Below are 21,607 nucleotides of genomic sequence, written 5' to 3'. Positions count from 1 at the left end.
GGCCCTTAAGCTGGGAAAATGAAAAAGACATTTTATTGTGGCAAATCTCCAATTTGTTGATGGTGTTCTATCATTGCCTCTAGTAAATTTCAGTAACAAATAGAATGACTTAATTAATCATGTATGAACGTAGTTCTGAAAATATATTATGATGAGGTTGAAATAATGTAGACTCTTTGTTGTCATATCGTTACTATTGGCTTGTACCATGGGAACCAAGAAGAGGATTTTGTTTGGTGGCTGGTATCCTCTTCTATAACACAGACTGCATGCATATATTAACGGGGTTCTTTACTCATAAGAACAAGAAGTTACTTAAGACTGTCCAGGTGTTGTGGTACAAGCTCTTCTATACTAGCCCATTTTAGCCTCACTGCTGGTGAAGTACCAGTCGCACTATGTACACTACTCTGGTCACTAAGTACTGACTGACTCTGAGCTAGAGGCTGAGCTAAGGACGGTGACTCCCACTGGGCTGTGAATGATGACTCGACTCGTTGACTGACTGGGTGACTGGGCACTCTTGTCCATGTGAGCAATATAAATACTGGTGGTTGAGAGGGTGTTGGTGGCGCATTCTTTACGAGTCTGTCTTTGGCCTCTCTCATTATAGGCTAGCTTTCTCCGGTGTCTATTATCAATTGTCTGGCAACCTCTTTGCTGCTCGGAGTACTATTGCTAGCTTATTCCAGCACACACTCGATACATTAAGAACAATATTGTAAAACTTAACGAAAAAGCTGTAAAACCAATTGATAAAATTTTGTATGTTAAACTGTTTAAGACAACTAAATACAAAGAGGACAATAAATTGAGTAAAAGTAACATGTTGCACTAGTAATCAAAATAAAATTTTCAAACATGAGCTTGCATTAGTTTATTATTGGTGTATAGTGCTAATATTGTTTCGTGGCAGTGACATGTAGACTTTCAACGCAAAAACCATTCAGGAAGTTAAGTTGCCCAGTAGTAGTAGTAGTAGTAGTAGTAGTAGCTGTTGTTGTTAGGTCTTTATAGCAATAGTCAATGTCACAAACATACTACAGTAAAACTGATAATATTCAAAACTACAGTGGGTTAGCTATTAATTTACAGTTTTATATTACACTTAATAAATGCCATTATTTGTAGAATGAATGAGCAGATGACCAGTCCTGATGCGTTCGAATGCTTGTACAGTTGTACATTTGTAAAGTGTGTAAAAGCTCATTAAATAATTTGTGCTCCATGAGTTAATAACTATTATTTGGTATTGAATCTGTAGTATAGCATACAAGGGCATCTTGCTTCTTGTATTACAACAGTGCACATCTTCTCTGTGTTTTGTTTCCATTAAGCTGCTTCCTTGTGTAAATCGAAACCTACAGTAAAAGTTCATTACTATCATTTTTTTTAACCAAACAGTGGTGTACAATATGCTACACAGGGTGAATCACCTAAAACTTGTACTGCAAATATTGTGGAAATGGAATGTGCTATTGATGTGCAGTTTTCACAGAGTGAATGGATTGTCAGGGACTCATATTGTTAGTCATTAGACAGATTGTAATAATACTTACAAAGTATATTTTTTCAAACATACCCTTTTTAAATGGAACTATGTATATTGACAGTAAGAAACGAAAAGTAGGGTAAATTATAATGTCAGTGGTGGTCTTTGCTTTATTCTAGTGCTAGTCATTAATGAGATACCGTATTTTGAAGAGTTTCTTCACTGACACTTGTTTGTGTGATTCAAGCTATGTAGTATCTAGGTACGATGTTGTTATGTTTGCTTATAGTGTGCTTGTGTGTTCAAGTGCATTGTGACTTATTAGTCAGTTTCTGTGTGACAGTCTAAGCAGGAGGTCAGGAGTGCATGATAGGATTTATCAGTGCAGAACAAGTTGATATGGTCATAGTGTATGGAGAGTGTTTGAGAAATGCAGTTCGTTCTTGAACAGTGTATGGGGCAAGACATCCCAATACATGTCGACCATCTTGGCATTTCTTTATCAACCTCTTCAACAAGTTACATAAAGGTGGTAATTTAACACCTAGACAACATAACAGGAGGAAACAAGTGATTACAGAAGAGGGGGAAATTAATGTTCTTGCTGCTTTTGCAGTTGATTTGCACATTAGCTCCAGCACAATCACATGAGGAAGTGGTGCGAGTAAGGCAAGTGTCCTACACATTCTCCATTGACATAGGTTCCATCCTTATAAAGTCTTTCTTTTCTCAAGAGCTTTGTGGAAACGATTATGAGAATTGTGTACATGGGAATTCAGACGCGATACCCCAGATCAGCGTAGAGAATCGGCAAAAAGAGTATGATGAGGTTATTGGAAAGTTGATACAACACTATGACAGATGTCTTAGTTGGAATGGCAACTATGTAGATACGTTGCTGGAAGGTATGGCTAACTATTGCAAATAAAACACTTTTTTCACTGTGGTTTCCATTTCGTGACCAATGGGACCTTACTTTGAGAATACCCTTATATTGTGTTTAGTGTTTAAGCCATATTTTCCAATCACAGCCAAGTAAACCACTGAAATACCCACTATTGGTCTGTTGACAATCCTTGTTGACTTCGTTTGGTGGAATGTCAGCATCCAGGGAGTGTAAATGTGTTGTATGGGATAGTGAACAATCAGCTCATAGACCCGTTTTTCACAGACAGAACACTGAATGTGCCCAAGTATCACAGCCTCCTAACAGACCATCTTCGAAGGATGCTAGAAGACATTCCTCTGCAGACTAGCAGGAACCTTTGGTACCAATAAAATGGTTGTCCAGCAAATATTGCATGAAGTACTACAGCATGTCTTCATGAATAGTTTCCAAATTGGATTGGACAGATGGGACCTGTACCTTGGCCAGCCCATTCCCTGGATTTGCTGCCTGTAGACTTTTTTCTGTGGAGAAAGCTGATAGATGATGTCTGCAAGGACACCATGTACTCCCAATGATATGCAATGATGTATTACTGCAGCCTGCTTGGATGTCTCTGCTGGAATGCTAGCACGTGTGCAGCTGCCATTCCATACTAGACTGGAAGCGCGTATTGCTGCTGCCGGTGGCCATTTTGAACATAGCATGTGATGGTCAATTGCCTTGTTACTAGTACACACACTTGTGTTGTTCTTTAGTATGTGATGCTGCAGGTGTTATACAAGTGCCAGTGAGAGAACTTTTCAAAATAAGATATATAATAAACTGCTCACACTAGAATCCTGCAACAAACATCACCTACATTCTAATTTACCCTACTTTTATTTTGTTATTGTCAACAGGTATTGTTCCATTAAAAAAAAAGTGTTGTTTGCAAAAAAACACTTTTAGTATTATTACAATCTGATGATTGGCTAACAATAAGAGCCCCTTAGCACTTTCAATTTCCGAAATATTTTTGTTGCAATCTTTAGATGATGCACCCTGTATATGAAGAAACAGTAATTATTCTAATAGATTTTGTCTGCAGTATTAAGTTGCCATATACACAGCTAGAATTTCCACACAAAATAATATGATATGATGATGTACTTTGGATAATGAAAAAGAGGACATTGTGGCGTGTATTAAAAAAAAAATAAATAAATAAAAATCTACTCACCATCTGGCGGTGGGGACTAATGACCTCAGAAGTTAAGTCCCTTAGTGCTCAGAACCATTTGAACCAATTGGCGGCAGAACACCCACATAAAAGAGGGTTGTAATTAGGAAAGCTTTGGGGGCCAGTGGCTCCTTCTTCAGATGGGAGGGTTGAGGGAAACAGTGGGGTGAAGGAAAAGGACAGGAGAGGTTTAGGAAAAGGGGTAGATTTTGGGAAAGTCACCCAGAACCATGGGTCAGAGGAGACTTGCCGCAAAGGATGAGAAGAAAAGATTGATTGCTGGGGCCTTCATCAGATGAGATTTGAAAACTTAGGGTCTTAGAGGTGGAAGTCAGGGTAATAGGCAAGACAGAGATTATTGTTTAAATACCATACAAGAGTTAATAAGATTGAAAGGCTAAGTACACTGAACGTAACGGAGGTGGGAGGGGCCAGTGAAAATTATGTGGGTAAGACAATGAAAGATGTAGAAAACTAAAATGGAGTGAAGAAAGAGTAGTTACTGTGAAGAAATGCTGAGATGGAAGGAATTAACATAGATTAAGGCCAGATGGGTGGTGAGAATCAAGGACATGTTGTAGCACTAGTTCCCACCAGTGAAATTCTGAGAAACTAGTGTCTGGGGAAAGAATCCATATGGCGCATTTGGTGAGACAGGCACTGAGGTCATGGTTGTCATGTTGTAGAGAATTCTCTGCAAGAGTATATTGTGTGTTGCCATTATACACCCTCTGCCTATGCCCTTTCATCCCAATTGAAAATTTGGTGGTGGTCATACTGATGTAAAAGGACGAACAGTGTTCGCATAACAGCTGGTAAATGACATGGGTCATTCCACCTATAGCAGCCCTATAACTGGTCAGACATATACTTGCACAAAATTAACCCACCAGCCTAGTTCATATGCAGATTTCCTGGGCCATTGCATCCAATCCTGGTGCTGCTGACCCCCTCCAAAAAACTACTTCAGACCACACCACTGGTGACTCAGTGTTATCGTGATCTGGAATGTATTAATAGCTACTTCAACAGGGCCATGACTTCCTAAAACCATACAAAGAAATGAGATCCATTTCTGTCTGAAATTTCGCCCACCACACCTAGAATAGCTTTTCATTGCCCTTCCAATCTCTAAAGTATTCTTGTCAGATCCTGTACTTCTTCCGCACCCATCTCCTACCCTATAGCTCCAACCCCTGTGACCATCCCCACTGCAGGGCTTGCCCAATGCACTCTTCGACCACCACCTTTAGCAGCCCTGTAACTGACAAAGCTTATACTATCAAAGGAAGAGCCACCTGTGAAACGATATATGTTATATAACAGCTGTTATGTAAACACTGTTCGGCCTTTTTCTTCAGCATGACTACCACCAAATTATCAATTAGGATGGATGGGTGTAGGCAGAGGTAGTATACTGGCAACACACAATATCCTGTTGCAGACCATGCTCTACAACGTGAAAATGGTGACTCTGGGGCCTGTTTTACCACAAACTTCATCTGTATTCTTCCAGTTTCTCAGAACTCCACAGGTGAGAACTAGTGATACAATATGTCCTTGGTTCTCGTCACCCACCTGGCCTTAATTTCTTTCGTATCAGCATTTCTTCACAATATCTACTCTTTTCTTCACTCTGTTTCAGCTTTCTACATCTTTCATTGTTTTATCTGTTATTTTTTACTGTCCCTGTCCGACCTCTGCTAAGTTCAATGCACTTAGGCTTTCACTCTTAATATCTCATGCATGGTGTTTAAGCAGTAAGCTCTGTCTTCCATATTACCCTATCTTCCAACTTTAAGCTCTCAGGTTTTCAAATCTCATCTGATGCAGTTTAAAACATCAGTCTTTTCTTCTCATCCATTGTGCTAAGTCTTCCATGACCTGCAGTTCTGGGGGACTTTACTGATATCTACCCCATTTCCTAGACTCCTGAAGAAGCAGCTACTGGCTCCAAAAGCTTGCCTAACTGCAACCCTCTTTTATATGCGTGTTCTACCGCTACTTGATGAGTAGATTTTTTATCTATCCAATTAAATTTTTTTGTCACAAATTGATTGTTTTTGTTGTTATATTAACTTGTACTAAGGTAGGTAATATGTAAGTTGCTGTAAGAAAGTAAACTGCTCCGGAGAACTTATCACTAACACACTTTACATGTTGTCCCCAAGATAGTTTGACATGTGAACATACTACTCAAAACTTAACTTGAATGATCTGAGAGAGAGTTATGTTAGGTTTTGGGGGATATAATTAGATGATATATTTCCTGTAGTCAACATATAATGTATATTAGTGTTTAGTTGTCTAGAATAATTTATTCAAGGAGTCAGCTTATTAATTGTGTACCTAAAATATATATCAAAACATGCTGTTTTTCATTTTTGCAAAGCATAATACTATATTATATTATTTTGTGGTGGAATTGTAGTTGTGTGTATGACATCTGAATACTGCCGAAAGAAGCTATTAGGGTTAATTACAAGGACTGGCAAGAAAACAAACAAATGGACAGGGGAAAGTTGGAAAAGGAAGATGATCACCAATTGAAATCATGTGGTGGGCAGGATGTGTGCCTGGGAGAAAGGATGCTAGATGGACAAAATAAGTTCCTTGCTGGATTACAGTAGATAATAAAACACTGATAAGACCTCCAAATTGAAAATAGGAGGATGACATTGGGAAATGTTGAGGTTTAACACAAATACCTGTAGCTGAAGAGCATAGTGGGTAAGGAAATCAACAAGAGGCATTTATCTGGCATTGAAAATTAGATGTTGGCTGCTGCAATTGCCACTGCTGATGCTTATTTGACAACAAGGAACTACTGATACCTCAGAAATATTGTCTGAAGCAATGTGTGTAATTCCAAATCATTCCAGTAATTGTAGGTATGATTTTAGCCATCTACACCTTGAGTTATCTCAAAATTGAAAACTTGGTAGCACCATCTCACTCTCTAAAAATCATGAATTGTATATACTTGGAAATATTTAGTTCTATCGATGTCACCACAACTGTAACAAAGATCTTGTCTGACAAAGGATATGTTGAATACCTCTTCTGGTTTTTAGTTAGGACTTTTAGAGAACATTAAGTTATTTCTTGTTTTCATAATTTACCTACAGGTAGAATGTGATACCATATTTAGTAGTATGCAGCTATAAACATGTAATAAATATTTAATCTTTGAAAATTTTATTTTGTTATAATTCATGTTAGGTTTTAAGACAAAACGTTTTCACAGCATTTGTGTTGCTTCCTCAAAGCTGCTGTTTGCTTCCATATTTCTTATTTGATATCTTAAATATTCAGTACATAAAGTGCGTTCATAATTACAAATATGGTTGGACTCAAGATGCACAATATATTGGTGCCAATGAAAATTCTTGCTAGACTGGGACTTGAACACAATTTCCCACTTAATGCAAATGGTTGCCACAAGTGCCTTGGCCATCTGAGAACACCTCCAGGATTGATCCAAACTTCCTAATGTCACACTTTGTCTGTGTCCTGTACTTGCAAAATTAGGGTGATTCTCATACTGGGGTAGACAGATTGTCATGCCGTGAATTGCATGAATGCTTTTATATAGGACATTACAGAAGACATCATAAAAACATAGCACTGCAATATAGTGTAGTAAAAGGGTGCAAGAAGAAATGATAATATAGATGATCAGCACTAACCTCAATATCATAAAGACATATACTATGTAAAAATAACTGTAAGTAAAATTGTCAGAAAAGATACTAGTTCATAGTATTCACAGCAATAGAGAATCAAAAGAACCAAGATAAGATTGCCTGCAATAGATGAGATTTAAAAACTTGAGAAGTGACACAAAAGGCAAAAGGCAGCTGACAAAATATAGTAGTAGAGAGAGTAACCAACAAGAAGCAAAGATTGGTGGAGCAGCAACCAGTAAAGTGAGTTAAAGTTTGTATGGCAGTAATAATCTGATCTGAAATGCATCACCCAGTAAGATTGCTAAGTATGAATTTCTGAACCCATACACAGTGAACTGAGAGACCTGGTGGAACATAAATTATTTTAAGAAATAAAAGTAACATTTCACTTCATAGTAGAGGTGATAAGTCTAAGATACCTAAATGTGACAGATGCCTTTGTTAGCTTTTAAATGGATCTATTTTTGAGCCACACACATGATGGCTGTCTACCTATGCCAGAATTGCAGCACATCAGATCATCTGGGTGAGAGGATGTGTTGGGGGTGGTGGTGGTGGTGGTGACACAGGGTAGGACTGTGGCACAGGCATAGGCACCTGCACAGGTCAGTTAATGGACAATGCATGATGACTTTGACGTAGGGGAGTGGAATGGGAGGGAGGATACAGACGGGGGAAAGAGGGGGGGGGGGGGTGTCTGCAGGTTAGTGTGTGAGGGGGCAGGATGGTTGAATTTATGGTTCTGGGACTGGGGAGAAGTGGGTGTGTCGTCATAGCTGTGTCTGCGTCACGTCTGCTGTGCAGTGAAGTATTAACTGTATTTTTCTTACTTGTCACTTGTTCTTCCATGTGTTTTTGCTTTTAGGAAGCTGTAATTGCTGAGTGCTAGTAATAGTGCTCCATAGATTTCGTGTTTGTTTTGAATAAAGTCAGAGAGAGTCCCTTTAGTCAACTATAGTGCCAGTAGTGCTAGTGTTTGTTTTGAATAGAGTCCAGAGACAGGTAGTGCTATTTTCATTGTTTTCTACAAGAAGTGTCCAGTAACCACAATTTAGTCAACTATCAGCTGCCTTTAGTGAATTAGCAGTCTAGTTAAAAGTTAACACTCTACAGTAAATTGATTTCTTAGGATGGATAGGATGTGTGACTGCTGTGTACGGATGCAGGAGGAGCTGGCCACTATTCACGAACAGCTGAACGTATTGATGGCCACAGTTAGCTGTCAGCCATCTTCAGGCTGCTGCCTCGGAGTGTAGCGGCAGTGGGGAGTCTGGTGTGTTGCATGGTACACCCCAGGTGTTACATGCCTTACCCACTGTCCCTGCTGTCGAGACATCTTTGCGTGTACCGGACGCGGTTGGACCACCCTCTCCCCAAGGGGAGTGGCAGGTTCAGCAGTGTTTGCGGTGCACAAGGCAGAGGGTCAATGTGGAGGCTGGCCGTGTGGCATCGCCCGCTCTGCCTGTGAGTGTACATGTGGCCGCTCCTTCAGCTAGGTCCGAGCAGGCACACGGGGGGAGGGGTTTATTAGTGATTGGGAGCTCCAACGTGAGGCGAGTGATGGAGTCCCTTAGGGAAATAGCGGAAAATTCGGGGAAGAAGGCCAATGTTCACTCTGTCTGCTTGCCGGGGGGTCTCATCCGAGATGTGGAGGAGGCCCTGCCGGCAGTGATAGAGAGCACTGGGTGCACCCGACTGCAAATTGTTGCTCATGTCGGCACCAATGACTCCTGCTGTCTGGGTTCAGAGGTTATCCTCGTTTCATACAGGCGGTTGGGGAGTTGATAAAGGCGGAAAGCCTCGCTCGCGGGGTGGAATCTGAGCTAACTATTTGTAGTATTGTTCTCAGAACCGATCACGGTTCTCTGGTTTGGAGCGGAGTGGAAGGTTTAAACTAGAGGCTCAGATGATTCTGCGGAGATCTGGGGTGCAAATTTCTCGACCTCCGCTATCGGGTGCAGAAATGTAGGGTCCCCCTGAATAGGTGAGGTGTGCACTACACTCAGGAAGCGGCTGGAAGGGTAGCAGAGTACGTGTGGAGTGCACATGTCGGTTTTTTAGGTTAGAGAATTCCCTCCCTAGGCCCGGCAAGATGCCATCTGAGACGCAGCAAGGTAGGAGTAGGCAAAATGCAACAGGGAATAACAACATTAATTTGCTAATAGTAAACTGCAGGAGTGTCTATAGAAAGGTCCCAGAACTGCTCTCATCAATAAACGGTCACAATGCCCACGTACTACTAGGGACAGAAAGTTGGCTGAAACCAGATGTAAACAGTAATGAAATTCTAAACTCAGATTGCAATGTATACCGCAGAGATAGGCTGGACAGTGAAGGGGGAGGCGTGTTTATAGCGATAAGAACTACAATAGTATCTAAGGAAATTGACGGAGATCCGAAATGTGAAATAATTTGGGCGAACGTCACGGTTAAAGCAGGCTCAGACATGGTAATTGGATGTCTCTATAGGCCCCCTGGCTCAGCAGCTGTTGTGGCTGAGCACCTGAAGGATAATTTGGAAAATATTTCGAGTAGATTTTCCCACCATGTTATAGTTCTGGGTGGAGATTTCTATTTGCCGGATATAGACTGGGAGACTCAAATGTTCACAACAGGTGGCAGGGACAAAGAATGCAGTGAAATTTTTTAAAGTACTTTATCTGAAAACTACCTTGAGCAGTTAAACAGAGAACCGACTTGTGGCGATTACATATTAGACCTTCTAGTGACAAACAGACCTGAATTATTTGAATCAGTTAATGCAGAACAGGGAATCAGCCATCATAAAGCGGTTACTGCATCGATGGTTTCAGCCGTAAATAGAAATATTAAAAAAGGTAGGAAGATTTTTCTGTTTAGCAAAAGTGACAAAAAGCAGATTTCAGAGTACCTGACGGCTCAAGTACAGATAGTGTTGAGGATTAGTGGACAAAGTTCAAAACCATCGTACAATATGCGTTACATGAGTATGTGCCAAGCAAGATCATAAGAGATGGAAAAGAGCCACCGTGGTACAACAACCGAGTTAGAAAACTGCTGCGGAAGCAAAGGGAACTTCACAGCAAACATAAATATAGTCAAAGCCTTGCAGACAAACAAAAATTACGCGAAGCAAAATGTAGTGTGAGGAGGGCTATGCGAGAGGCATTTAATGAATTCGAAAGTAAAGTTCTATGTATTGACTTGGCAAAAAATCCTAAGAAATTTAGGTCTTATGTCAAAGCGGTAGGTGGATCAAAACAAAATGTCCAAACACTCTGTGACCAAAATGGTACTGAAACGGAGGATAACAGACTAAAGGCCGAAATACTAAATGTCTTTTTCCAAAGCTGTTTCACAGAGGAAGACTGTACTGTATTTCCTCCTCTAGATTGTCGCACAGATGACAAAATGGTAGAAATGGAAATAGATGACAGAGGGATAGAGATACAATTAAAATCGCTCAAAAGAGGAAAGGCCACTGGACCTGATGGGATACCAGTTCGATTTTACACAGAGTACGCGAAGGAACTTGCCCCCCTTCTTGCAGCAGTGTACCATAGGTATATAGAAGAGCGTAACGTTCCAAAGGATTGGAAAAGGGCACAGGTTGTCCGTTTTCAAGAAGGGATGTCGAACAGATGTGCAGAACTATAGACCTATATCTCTAACGTCGATCAGTTGTAGAATTTTGGAACACGTATTATGCTTGAGTATGACTTTTCTGGAGACTAGAAATCTGCTCTGTAGGAATCAGCATGGGTTTTGAAAAAGACGATCGTGTGAATCCCAGCTCGCGCTATTTGTCCAAGAGACTCAGACGTCCATAGACACGGTTTCCCAGGTAGATGCCGTGTTTCTTGACTTCTGCAAGGCGTTCGATACAGTTCCCCACAGGCGTTTAATGAACAAAGTAAGAGCATATGAACTATCAGACCAATTGTGTGATTGGATTGAAGAGTTCCTAGATAACAAAACGCAGCATGTCATCCTCAATGGAGAGAAGTCTTCCAAAGTAAGAGTGATTTCAGGTGTGCTGCAGGGGAGTGTCATAGGACCGTTGCTATTAACAATATACATAAATGACCTTGTGGATGACATCGGAAGTTCACTGAGGCTTTTTGCGGATGATGATGTGGTATATTGAGAGGTTGTAACAATGGAGAATAGTACTGAAATGCAGGAGTATCTGCAGTGAATTGATGGATGGTGCAGGGAATGCCAGTTGAATCTCAATGTAGACACGTGTAATGTGCTGTGAATACATAGAAAGAAAGATCCCTTATCATTTAGCTACAATGTAGCAGGTCAGCAACTGGAAGCAGTTAATTCCATAAATTATCTGGGAGTACGCATTCGGAGAGATTTAAAATGGAATGATCATATAAAGTTGATCGTCGGTAAAGCAGATGCCAGACTGTGATTCATTGGAAGAATCCTAAGGAAATGCAATCCGAAAACAAAGGGAGTAGGTTACAGTATGCTTGTTCGCCCACTGAATGAATACTGCTCAGCAGTGTGGGATCCGTACCGGATAGGGTTGATAGGAAAGATAGAGAAGATCCAACGGAGAGCAGCACGCTTCATTACAGGATCATTTAATAATCGCGAAAGTGTTACGGAGATGAGAGACAAACTCCAGTGGAAGACTCTGCAGGGGAGACGCTCAGTAGCTCCGTACGGGCTTTTTTTAAAGTTTCGAGAACATACCTTCACCAAGGAGTCAAGCAGTATATTGCTCCCTCCTACGTATATCTCGCAAAGAGACCATGAGGATAAAATCAGAGAGATTAGAGCCCACACGGAGGCATACCGACAATCCTTTCGACAAACAATACGAGACTGGAATAGAAGGGAGAACCGATAGAGGTACTCAAGGTACCCTCCGCCACACACCATCAGGTGGCGTGCGGAGTATGGGGGTAGATGCAGATGGAGAGGTGTGGAGCAAGAGGCTAGTGGAGGATTAGAGGATCTCTGTAATGACACCAAGTGCTGCTCTTTAGCAATTTTTGTTGCTATATGGTTCAAATCCTTGTGATTGCGTTGGAAAATGTGACTCACTCATGTCCCCTAAAACATCTCTCACTGTCCTCACTGATAAGATCATTTCATGAATTGGATTCTGTTGTGAAATGAGTCATTTATTGCTTCATATCGTAATAGCACTTACAGTTTTTGTTATCACAGCCATTAAATTGTTGGTCAGGATATACATACATCAAAAGTTTTGCACCATCTCAGTTCTGAGAGTTCCGGAACCTGTACAGAAAATTGGAATAGAGATCAGCATAAACATCATTTCCACCCCTTTTTATTGCTCATGAAAACTGTGGATTGCATGTTGTACCACCATAGAGCGAGACCTTCAGAGGTGGTGGCCCAGTTGCTGTACACATTGGTACCCTTAACACCACAGTAGCACATCCTCTTGCATTGATGCATGCCTGTATTTGTCGTGGCATACTAGCCACAAGTTCATCAAGGCACTGTTGGTCCACATAGTCAGACTCCTCAACTGCAAATCAGCATAGATCCCTCAGAGTGGTTGGTGGGTCACGTCGTTCATAAACAACCCTTTTCAGCCTATCCCAGGCATGTTTGATAGGGTTCATGTCTGGAGAACATGCTGCCCACTCTAGTCGAGCGACGTCATAATCTTGAAAGAAATCATTCACAAGATGTGCACAATGGGGGTGCAAATTGTCATCCATGAAGACAAATGCTTCGCCAATATGCTGCCGATATGGTTGCACTATCGGTTTTAGGATGGCATTCACGTATCGTACAGCCATTACAGCACCTTCCCTGATCACTAGCAGTGTACGTTGGCCCCACATAGTGCCATCCCAATACATAAAGGGACCTCTGCCTTGCTGCACTTGCTGGACAGTGTGTCTAAGGTGTTCAGCTTGACGGGGCTGCCTCCAAACACATCTCCGACGATTGTCTGGTTGAAGGCATATGTGACCTTCATCAGTTAAGAGAACATGATGCCAATCCTGACAGATCCATTTGGCATGCTGTTGGGCCCATCTGTATTGTGCTGCATGGTGTTGTGGTTGTAAAGATGGACCTCGCCATGGATGTCGGGAATGAAGTTGCACATCAGGAAGACTATTGCACACAGTTTGAGTTGTAACATGACATCCTGTAGCTGCACAAAAAGCATTATTCAACATGGTGTAATTGCTGTCAGGGTTTCTCTGAGCTGAAATCCGTAGGTAGCGGTCATCCTCTGCAGTAGTAGCCCTTGGACAGCCTGAGTGAGGCATGTTGTTGACAGTTCCTGCCTCCCTGTATCTCCTCCATGTCCGAACAACAAAGCTTTGGTTCACTCTAAGATGCCTGGACATTTCCCTTATTGGCACAAAGTAACAAAGCAGACACAATTGAACTTCGGTATTGACTGTCTAAGTGTGGTTGAACCACAGACAACACGAGCTGTGTACCTCCTTTCTGGTGCAATGACTGGAACTGATGGGCTGATAGACCCTCTCCATCTAACAGGCACTATTTATGCATGGTTGTTTACATCTCTGGGTGGGTTTAGTGGCATCTCTGAACAGTTGAAGGGACTGTAACTGGGGTGATGCAAAACTTTTGTTGTTGTGTGTATTAACATATAATGTGATTGTATTGTTATGTATAACCCCCTGTTGCAAATCCTGTTGAGAGATTTCTCTTTTTTTTCTTCCAGTATTATTTTTTAACTGAAAACATATCTTGACATTATGTTTTGTGATTGTGTGTCTTTATTAATGTACAGAATTGCAGCCCTATAAATATGCTGGCTATCCACAACTGATCAAAACAATTCAGCTGGAAAGTGCAGATGAACATTTATTCTCAAAGTCTGCACCACTGCTTGCAAGTGCTGGTGAACTGGCCTATCATACAGTCCATTGCTCGGCTCTCAATGCAGAGGAGCTGCGCCGGGAAAGAGGTCTTGAAGTAAGTTGGCAATTATCCTGTATTTGTTTTTGAATGGCAAACTGCAGCAGAATCTCCCTTTACTGATTTATTTGCTAGAAGATACTTTTTAATGTGTAGCGTGAAGTAGTCTAGTTTATTAGTGTACCTTACAGTTAAGAGTTAACTGAAAGCAGAAAAGCTCCATTTTGGGGAAGTAAGATCTAGCAGCAGCGTACAATATGTTACTGGAGTAATACAGCATTCCTAATGACGAGGAAAGATGATTTAGGTCATTCTCATTTTCATTAAGGGTTGTTGAACAGATGCAAGAAACTATAAATCTATCTCCGACATTGGCCTGTTGTAGAATTTTAGTACATTTTTTATACTCATGTTTCATGAGATTTCTGGTGACCAAAAATCTCCTCTGTAGAGATCATGCTCTCTCCAGCCACAAGACTAAGAAGTGGTAGATGTCATGTTCCTTGACTTTGGGAATGCATTTGATACATTTCTCACAGCCGCCTAATGAATAAACAGTGTATATATTTATCAAAGCATCTCTGACATTGTTGGCTTTTAAAAAGTTGATGTAAAATCATCAGAAAGCCCCAGCTCCATGTTAAAACACCAGTACAACCTCTAGTTTTGTCAGAAATGCTTTCATACTGCCCCTTGTTGCTCTATTTAAGTTAGTAATCATTATATGAAATTCTGAAAATTTATTAATACAAAGTTCAAATCTTTTACAGGTCGGTTAGTATAGTCTTTATTAACATCACAGAAATTTATTTACTATTTCACAAAGACAGCATTACCACCAAGACTCACTAATGTATTTCTGCTATTGAGGTTAATTTTACTTCACCATTTTGTAGCCAATGTTCAGTAATACAAATTGTATCTGCATTGTTTTTTGTATTGGAGTAGTGCTTCCAGCATAATATATTCGTACAGCATAGTATATTCTTAAGAGACTGAACATGGTGGTGTAAAAAGCCACTACAAAGTTGGGGCATTTAGACAATTCTAGTACAGCACACTCTAAAAAAATCTTGTGTCTTTGCTGGTGGCTATCAGTAGTTGAGTTAACTTCTAGAGCTTGTAAAAGTTGTGTTTCGCACCTGTGCTCTTCAGTTTAAACTACTTTGTAATATGAATTCGGCCAATGACTTCATTTCTTCACATTAAACACTACATTATTTGTGTTTGTTTGCCACTTTCTTTGTTTTCACGTTGTTTCTCGAAGTGCAAGTACATATTGTACGTGCTAGTAACTCCTTTTGTGGCATGTTTAAATGAAGTCCATGGACCGTATGGAAACCTTTTCGCTAAGCCGCATAGGTCTACAATATCAAATTTCTTTTGAAGTGAATACATATTTCAGTAATACACACGTCTGCAACTCTAATTTGCAGTTCACAGATGACCAAGATGGTAAATCAGAATAATATAAAATAGTGACAATGAGTACATCTATGCATGTCAAATTATTAAATATCTCCACATTCCTAGGGTAGCTTTGTACATCATGCTTCTACAAACATAGTTTGATCCTCCCAACAGCATGACGAAATCATCCTTATTCAAACACGCTGTGTCAATCAAATTTATTAGGTTCATTATTACACATAATGGAGCCTCTGGTTATCAAACTGAATGCCTTTAAATTACGTTCTTCCATTGGCATTGCAGAATTTCCATTGCCACATTATGACAGGAAAGCAGATTGGTGTTATTTAAGGAACACAAACAGGGACAGGGAGGAAGGAACTATATATTTTTTTAAAAAATAAGGAGCCAGATCTCTGTTTCGAACAAATAAAATGTTGATCAAATGAAGGGTAGTTGTCTAAGAATGCCAGTTATTACACAACCATTGGTCATGTCCTAGTTGCCTAGCTATAGGTCTACACCAAATGGATCACCATCAGTTGGTATCTGATATAGAGACCTGGCATGCAAAGAAGTATGAAAATCAACTTTTTTAATATATATATTTTTTATAGAAATTTCAGTGTGACGACACTTACCCTTCTCTTGCTGACTTCCAATAACTCACAAGTCTGTACAATGCTGCATACTCATAATTATTACTGACCAGTGGGTTAGCAAATGTAAACGTGAGTGAATGTTGTTAGTAAGTCATGTTACTTATAGATAGCAACTTAAGAGGTTTGGGTATAAATGCAAGACTGTAGAAGTAAGCAAATTTTATGATGATCAGCACTTCGAGATTTGTGCATGTGAACTTCAGGTAGATAATGTAGTATTGAGATTAGTAACAGTGTACAGGTCCCCATTAGGAGACTTTGAGCTATCCATAAAAAATTTGACTCCCTATTATGCTGTCTGTCAGACAAAAAGAAAAAGTTATTAATCTGTGGTGATTTCAGTGTAAACTTTCTAAATAATTCTGAGAGGAAAAGTGAACTAGAAGTGTTACTAACAAAATATAACTCAGAATCAGTGATCAATATCCCTACACATATAGCTCAGGACAGTACTACTCTAATAAATAATGTATTTGTACAGCAAGAGGATATAGACCAAACACATGCTTTCCCTGTGGTAAATGGATTGCCAGACCACGATGCAACAACTGATTAACGTACAAAACCTAACAGGGTGTACACTTCAGAAACCATTAAGTAAAAGTGTGAGGGTGCTCAACCCAGAATCTATAGATCACTTCAGAGAAAGTTTAGGAAATGTAAACTGCGAATATGTATATAATGATCCAAATGCTAATGATAAATGCAGCATATTTCTTTATAAATTTATATCCCTTTTGAACATTGTTTCCCAAAGAAAAATACTAAATGTAACACCACACACTTTTCAAAGAAACCTTGGATTACTACAGGCATTAAAGTGTCTTCAGGAAGAAAAAGAAAACTTTGAGACAGCACGAACTAGTAAAGATCCAGAAGTAGTTTCACACCATAAAAATTATTGTAACATACTGAGAAAAGTTGTAAGGAAATCAAGAAATATGTGTGTTAGAGAAGAAACTAACAACTCCGGCAATAAAATCAAATCAATATGGAATGTTGTTAGCAGGGAGACAGGAAAAGTATCCACTTTGGTAGGTAGTATTACAATTAAGCAGAACGAGATCATCCTATCCAACAGTACTCAAGTAGCTAATGTACACTCCTGGAAATGGAAAAAAGAACACATTGACACCGGTGTGTCAGACCCACCATACTTGCTCCGGACACTGCGAGAGGGCTGTACAAGCAATGATCACACGCACGGCACAGCGGACACACCAGGAACCGTGGTGTTGGCCGTCGAATGGCACTAGCTGCGCAGCATTTGTGCACCGCCGCCGTCAGTGTCAGCCAGTTTGCCGTGGCATACGGAGCTCCATCGCAGTCTTTAACACTTTTAGCATGCCGCGACAGCGTGGACGTGAACCGTATGTGCAGTTGACGGACTTTGAGCGAGGGCGTATAGTGGGCATGCGGGAGGCCGGGTGGACGTACCGCCGAATTGCTCAACACGTGGGGCGTGAGGTCTCCACAGTACATCGATGTTGTCGCCAGTAGTCGGCGGAAGGTGCACGTGCCCGTCGACCTGGGACCGGACCACAGCGACGCACGGATGCACGCCAAGGCCGTAGGATCCTACGCAGTGCCGTAGGGGACCGCACTGCCACTTCCCAGTAAATTAGGGACACTGTTGCTCCTGGGGTATCGGCGAGGACCATTTGCAACCGTCTCCATGAAGCTGGGCTACGGTCCCGCACACCGTTAGGCCGTCTTCCGCTCACGCCCCAACATCGTGCAGCCCGCCTCCAGTGGTGTCGCGACAGGTGTGAATGGAGGGATGAATGGAGACGTGTCATCTTCAGCGATGAGAGTCGCTTCTGCGTTGGTGCCAATGATGGTCGTATGCGTGTTTGGCGCCGTGCAGGTGAGCGCCACAATCAGGACTGCATACGACCGAGGCACACAGGGCCAACACCCGGCATCAGGGTGTGGGGAGCGATCTCCTACACTGGCCGTACACCTCTGGTGATCGTCGAGGGGACACTGAATAGTGCACGGTACATCCAAACCGCCATCGAACCCATCGTTCTACCATTCCTAGACCGGCAAGGGAACTGGATGTTCCAACAGGACAATGCACGTCCGCATGTATCCCGTGCCACCCAACGTGCTCTAGAAGTTGTAAGTCAACTACCCTGGCCAGCAAGATCTCCGGATCTGTCCCCCATTGAGCATGCTTGGGACTGGATGAAGCATCGTCTCACGCGGTCTGCACGTCCAGCACGAACGCTGGTCCAACTGAGGCGCCAGGTGGAAATGGCATGGCAAGCCGTTCCACAGGACTACATCCAGCATCTCTACGATCGTCTCCATGGGAGAATAGCAGCCTGCATTGCTGCGAAAGGTGGATATACACTGTACTAGTGCCGACATTGTGCATGCTCTGTTGCCTGTGTCTATGTGCCTGTGGTTCTGTCAGTGTGATCATGTGATGTATCTGACCCCAGGAATGTGTCAATAAAGTTTCCCCTTCCTGGGACAATGAATTCACGGTGTTCTTATTTCAATTTCCAGGAGTGTATTTAACAACCATTTCTTAAGTGTAGGAGAAAAATTTGGTGAGAACAGTTCAAAAGAAAAAGCCAGGCCATAGATGGAAGAGTCAGTTTTGAAAAAAAAATAGTCAGATTAAGTTTCAACTAACAACCTCTTCTGAAATAAGTAAAATTATTAAATCTTTGAAAAATAAATGTTCAGTTGGAGTAGATGACATCTCTAAAAAGATATTAAAACTATGTGGAGCTATTATAGCTGATGTTTTCAGTCACATATGTAATGCAATGTAGCTAGATACAACCACAACAGAGGGGTATCTGTTGAGAAGCCAGAGAAACGTGTGGTTCCTGAAGAGGGGCATCAGCCTTTTCAGTAGTTGCAAGGGCAACAGCCTGGATGATTGACTGACCTGGCCTTGTGACAATAACCAAAACGGCCTTGCTGTGTTGGTACTGCGAACGGCTGAAAGCAAGGGGAAACTGTGGCTGTAATTCTTCCCGAGGGCATGCAGTTTTACTGTATGATTAAATGATGATGGCGTCCTCATGGGTAAAATATTCCGGAGGTAAAATAGTCCCCCATTCGCACCTCCGGGCGCGGACTACTCAAGAGGACATAGAAAGAAAACTGGCATTTTACGGATCAGAGCGTGGAATGTCGGATCCCTTAATCGGGCAGGTAGGTTAGAAAATTTAAAAAGGGAAATGGATAGGTTAAAGTTAGATATAGTGGGAATTAGTGAAGTTCGGTCGCAGGAGGAACAAGACTTCAGGTCAGGTGACTACAGGGTTATAAACACAAAATCAAATAGGGGTAATGCAGGAGTAGGTTTAATAATGAATAGAAAAATAGGAATGCGAGTAAGCTACTACAAACAACATAGTGAACACATTATTGTGGCCAAGATAGATACGAAGCCCACACCTACTACAGTAGTACAAGTTTATATGCCAACTAGCTCTGCAGATGACGAAGAAATTGAAGAAATGTATGATGAAATAAAAGAAATTATTCAGATAGTGAAGGGTGATGAAAATTTAATAGTCATGGTTGACTGGAATTCGGTAGTAGGGAAAGGGAGAGAAGGAAACGTAGTAGGTGAATAAGGACTGGGGCAAAGAAATGAAAGAGGAAGCCGCCTGGTAGAATTTTGCACAGAGCACAACTTGCTGCCCCTTTATATCTGTAGAGTATCGTCATCTCTTAAGTAATTTCCAGTAAAAAACTTCTGAACCACTGTTTACATAGTCGCGAGTAGGCCTAATTTTTCGTACACGTATTTTCATTGTTTTCCGGTAACTTAATTGTCTTTCTGTCACTAAAGTAGATTTGTACCATGAGTGTAAAGTGCCTGACGTGCCGTAGGATCGTTAGCTCCGGGGTCTGGTGTGATGGATGTAGTAACTTTTTTCATTGGGGCGACTGTAGTGGCGTGGGAATTGGGAAAATGAGCGAGACTCATCAGTGGTTCTGTAGGCTATGCAGTAGAGATAGGAAGATTGTGGAACAGGAGGGGAAAATTGCTGCCCTTCAGGCTGAGTTAGATGAGGCTAGGCGAGAACTGGGCAGGTTAAGGGGGGAGAAGGGTAAACAGGGGTGGGAAGTGGCAACAGGCATGAGGAACAGGCCAAGAAATTCTTCTGACCGCTTTGTTATTAATGTACAAAATAGGTTTGACCTGTTGCCTCAGTCAGAAACTGATGAGCCTCTCACAGAAGTAGATGTACACAGGGCTCAACAAGCTTTCAGCAGCAAATTGATTAAGAATGTAGGGAAGTCTGCAAAGAGAAAGAAAGTCTTGTTGCTAGGTAGTTCGCATGCTAGGGGTGTGGGCCAACTTCTGCAGGATGAATTAGGGTTGGATTACCAGGTCACAAGTTTTTTTCAAACCTAGTGCTGAACTTGGGCAGGTTACAGAGGATTTAGGTTCACTATGTAAAGGTTTTACTAAGGAAGACACCGTGGTTATTGTGGGTGGGCCGGGCAACAGTATTGACAGAGATCCGGGGTACAGCATAAAGTGTGACCTGGCAAAGATTGCATCGGCATCGAATCATACCGGTGTTGGGTTTGTGTCGGTTCTGGAGCGCCACGACCGACCTCATTTGACCTCTTCTGTCAGGAGAGTTAATTTGGAGTTGGAACGGCTACTTGGATCTGGCGCAGGGTCACACATTGGTGTGGTTCCTGTTGATTCACTCTGTAGGTGGGACTATACTAGACATGGCCTACACCTCAACAGGAAAGGGAAGGGTAAACTGGCTGGGCTGATAGCAGGAAATTTAAAGGGGGGAGGAACTACATCTCATGGTGGAAACTCTTTTTTAGTGTAAGATCAATGTCCAGTGGGAAACTCAGCCAGGCAAGTACTAAAGATGTTAAAAAAGTTCAAGATACTCACAAAAGTAAAGTGAAAAATAATGTTAGTATATTTCATCAAAATATTGGGGGCTTGAAGAATAAAATTGATGAGCTTCTGCTTTGTTTAGAAGATATAGAAACCAAGAATGTAATAGATATACTATGCCTGTCTGAGCATCACATTGTCACTGATATGCAAAAGGTTAGCATCAATGGGTACAAATTAGCTGCACATGTAAGTAGAGATAATATGATGAGAGGAGGAGTTGCCATATATGTCAAAAGCTTCCACAGTGCAAAAAATTTAGAAACTAAAAAATTTTGTGTAGAGCAACATATGGAAGCATGTGCCACTGAACTTAAACTAAAGGATGGCACTTTCATAATTGTAACAGTGTATAGGTCCCCCTCAGGGAATTTCCAGCTATTTCTGGAAAACTTGGATGCTTTGTTGTGCTATCTGTCAGACAGGGGGAAGCAAATTATCATTTGTGGGGATTTCAATGTTGA

General features: G+C 41.4%; 1 protein-coding gene across 1 annotated transcript in view; it reads left to right on the top strand.

Moving 5' to 3' along the window:
- Positions 1-21,607, top strand: part of LOC126273173 (dnaJ homolog subfamily C member 13) — a 337,754-nt gene that overhangs the window by 203,589 nt on the left and 112,558 nt on the right. Inside the window, exon 24 of the mRNA XM_049976652.1 lies at positions 14,038-14,222. Coding sequence (XP_049832609.1) covers positions 14,038-14,222 — 185 coding nt within the window. The remainder of the gene's footprint in view (positions 1-14,037; positions 14,223-21,607) is intronic.

This window comes from Schistocerca gregaria, chromosome 5 (genome assembly GCF_023897955.1).
Source record: "Schistocerca gregaria isolate iqSchGreg1 chromosome 5, iqSchGreg1.2, whole genome shotgun sequence".
NCBI classification, from domain to species: domain Eukaryota; kingdom Metazoa; phylum Arthropoda; class Insecta; order Orthoptera; family Acrididae; genus Schistocerca; species Schistocerca gregaria.
The sequence above is the reverse complement of the archived record's forward strand: the minus strand, read 5'-3'. Positions and strand labels throughout refer to the sequence as shown.